The sequence below is a fragment of the Actinia tenebrosa genome, unplaced genomic scaffold, assembly GCF_029948245.1.
Source record: "Actinia tenebrosa isolate PJP-AT-01 unplaced genomic scaffold, QUT_ActTen_1.0 PGA_scaffold1__47_contigs__length_23844297, whole genome shotgun sequence".
In the NCBI taxonomy this organism is placed as follows: domain Eukaryota; kingdom Metazoa; phylum Cnidaria; class Anthozoa; order Actiniaria; family Actiniidae; genus Actinia; species Actinia tenebrosa.
The window spans coordinates 20,636,813-20,640,240 of record NW_028292578.1 but is presented as its reverse complement, the minus strand read 5'-3'; the positions used below and the strand labels follow the sequence as shown (position 1 = coordinate 20,640,240).

The following is a 3,428-nucleotide window of genomic DNA, read 5'->3' as shown; positions in this document are numbered from 1 at the left end:
ATAAAGTTATTTTGTTATCTTAAAATTGTACAATTGATCCCAAAGTCACGCATATCGTACTCAATAGATTGTTCTTCAAGAATATGGGTTGTTTTAATTCCCAGTATTGCTTATTTTTTGTCCAGCAGCCGCGAAAGTTGAGTCAAAATTTACTGTCGCGAACGGCGTTTTCGGGAGTGTTTGAAAAATTCCATTTTTCTCCATAATAAAGCGTTATTTGATCAAACCAACTATACAGCGATTCTTAGGATACATTACCCTAACTAACTTGAAAGTGTGAGCGAAATCGATTTTTCGAAGTTTGCCACGTTTTGCTCGATGGTTACAGACAGTCACTCTTAAGTATGATACCTTCATTTTCTGGATCTATGACCCTCTTTTCTCTCGTTCTCTTTTTCTTTTCTTTTCTTTTCTTTTCTTTTCTTTTCTTTTCTTTTCTTTTCTTTTCTTTTCTTTTCTTTTCTTTTTTTTTCCTTTTTTTTTTTTCTTTTCTTTTCTTTTTTTTTTTCCTTTTCTTTTTTCGGAGTAACTTACTCCGACGAAGGACTAACGTCCGAAACGTCAGTTTCACAAAGCTTTTTACGGTGATCCAATTTATCTACAAGTTTCAAATCAAGAAATATTTTACCATTCAACTATTTACTTCATGTAGAATCAGTACTGAAAGTATTATCGAAGGGTTCATGTGCACTCTAAGAAATAGAGGTGTATCGACTTTATATATTACAAATTGCCCAATGTAATCCGGTTCAGTTTTCGGAGTTGCTAAGCCAGCTCTTCTATTGGCTCCGGCTGGCCCGGTTAAGGGTTTACTGATCCATTGAATAGCGCTATCCACTCTTCGTACAACCGGATCTATTCATTCTAAGGCTTTTTCCTTTTCCGATCCTTTAAGTATGATACCTTCATTTTCTGGATCTATGACCCTCTTTTCTCTCTTTCTCTTTTTCTTTTCTTCTCTTTTTTTTTTCTTTCTTTTCTTTTATCGGAGTAACTTACTCCGACGAAGGACTAACGTACGAAACGTCAGTTTCACAAAGCTTTTTACGGTGATCCAATTTATCTACAAGTTTCAAATCAAGAAATATTTTACCATTCAACTATTTACTTCATGTAGAATCAATAAAATTCGAACATTAAATATAATTTTAAGTCCTACAAGACATATTTAACGTCGAAATTTCAGCACAATTTCAAATCAAACCGTTAACAGATCGTTTTCTCGAGGTTGCGTGCGCATCCAATCTTGACGGGCCACAAAACTGAAAAACGCAAAATTCAGTAAAATTGAGAAGCCAATTGTGTGTTTAAAGAGGACGGAGAACAAGCGATTTTATAAATTCTTTTTAAAAAATCTCATAGAAAGGTATGATAATTGTCATTATAAAGCTCCTGTTCTGGTTTCGTGGCCCGTACGTCACGTTTCTTAAATTTGGATGAGCGCGCAACCTCGAGAAAAAGATATATTGTTTCACAAAACGCAAGCCTTGCAACAACAGCAAAGGACAAAATCTAACACCAATATTTCGAGTACGAAATGAATAGTATTTTGGCAAAATGTTTGTACCGCAAAACCACGGTTGTCGTGCGAGATAAAACTTCTAACGACGAGCTTTCTTGCACAAAATCAACCTCGAAAACACTTGAGCGTAAAACTTACTCATCGTTCCATAGCATACAGGATGGAGAGCACTGGGGAAACAGGTCAGAAGGTAGACATACTTGCGAGCGATGACGTAATACTTCCATTTCAGAAGAGCAGAACCAAAATACTCCATCAAGAAAACTACTTGGTATGGCACATAGCAACCCACGTAGATGAGAATCACAATGTAGATCATTCGAAGGATGTCGTTTTCGATCTCTTTTAGCTGATCTCCGCTCATTCTTTCGTCTTGCCTAATATCGGTGTGGCTTTCGGCTTCAGAAGGAACTGATTCACCTAATGCTACATTTCCAAGGGATTCGGAGGTGCTGGTGTTGTTGATGGTGCTCAATGTATGTGGCTCCGGTTCGCCGTCGTCGCGGTCGCTGTGGGCTTGCTGAGTCGAGGCGATCAGGTGCCGTTTGAGTTTCGACGCAACTCCGCCATAGGCAAACACGATGATGAACCCTGGTAATGCAAAGTTTAGTACAAAACGAACAAAGTAGTACCTTCTGAGGGAGAGGGAGGGGTGTTTATGAAGGGTGTCGCCTGGGAACAGCTCGATGCACCAGTAGGAATGGTTATCGTAGATGGTCTTGACCTCGAGAGCAAAGATGTAAGTCGGCGCACTAACCAGACACCCACAGAACCACATCAGCCCCATGAAAAACACGATCCGCTTTCCAGAAAGAAAGAAGATTTGACGCTTAGAGAAGGTGCGGAATCTGAGATAAGCAATGGTAGCGAGGGACCACGGAATGACAAAGTAGGATATGAGCATAAATGCGTTGATCAACCTACACATGGTGTCCCCAAAAGGCCAAGTCATCAAGTCATCGTACGCTTGAAAGAAAGGCAAGCAGATTGTGCCTATGAGTTCAGCCACCGCAAGGCTTGTCACGACGAAGTACGGGAACGGCTTTCTTAAGTGAGGTCGTTCACGAATCGCTTTCACCACGATGAAGTTCCCGATCAACGAGCAGAGAATGACGAAGCAGAAGATAGAGAGACGAAATGCGATTGATCCTGTCGGTTCCTTGTACCAGCCTAGTGCTTCTACGCATTTTAATGTCGAGCAATTTTTAGTAACATTCGAGTTGAGCGCATTCATTTTGCTAAGTAGCGGTTGTTTTGTTCTCTTCTTGGTTCAGGAACATAAACGTCTCTATTTGCATTGGAAACGTTCGGTTTCAATTTGGTGTCTGTTTGCACTCAGTTTTACCAGTTCTCAATCAGATCGGATTTCGTATCGGTTAAGATAGCTCTTAGATAGCTCCGATTTAATTGATTGTGGAAGTGAGCAATGCATTCCCTTTCAACTGCATTCCCAAATCAAGTTCTAATACCTAAAGGAAGTCGTTTGTCTGGGGAAATGAGGGTTAAACCAACATAGAAGTCCAACAAAGCAACCGGCGCCAGTTTGTCTTGCATCTTGATGGGCTCTCAAAAGCCGGGTTATCAAATGGCCACACCTGCTAACATCTTTGACTGAAACACCCGCAACTCAACCCGCTATCATCCGTCAACCTCAGGATGGCTTATATGTTCCTTTGAACAGCACATCGCAAAAGGCATAATTTTTTTTCCAAGGAATGTCATTATGACTTGTATTTTTGTGCTATTTGCTGACATCCTAGTTTTCATTCTTTCTTTCTGCATTATTTGTTTTATTATAATATCTTCTCATTCTACTTAATCTACCATTACTACTGTCCAATATTGTTGTTGTAGTTTTTGTATATTATGTTTATGTAATCTCTTGTTTGTAAGTCTGGCCATTTGT

At 39.6% G+C, this 3,428-nt stretch overlaps 1 protein-coding gene across 1 annotated transcript; it reads right to left on the bottom strand.

The window, feature by feature from the left end:
• Window positions 1-517: 517 nt before the first annotated feature.
• On the bottom strand, window positions 518-2,913 carry LOC116288772 (neuropeptide Y receptor type 2-like). The gene has a single exon (XM_031695597.2). The coding sequence runs from the start codon at window positions 2,754-2,756 to the stop codon at window positions 1,602-1,604; it is 1,155 nt and encodes a 384-aa protein (XP_031551457.1). The 5' UTR covers window positions 2,757-2,913; the 3' UTR covers window positions 518-1,601.
• Between the last annotated feature and the right edge of the window lie 515 nt (window positions 2,914-3,428).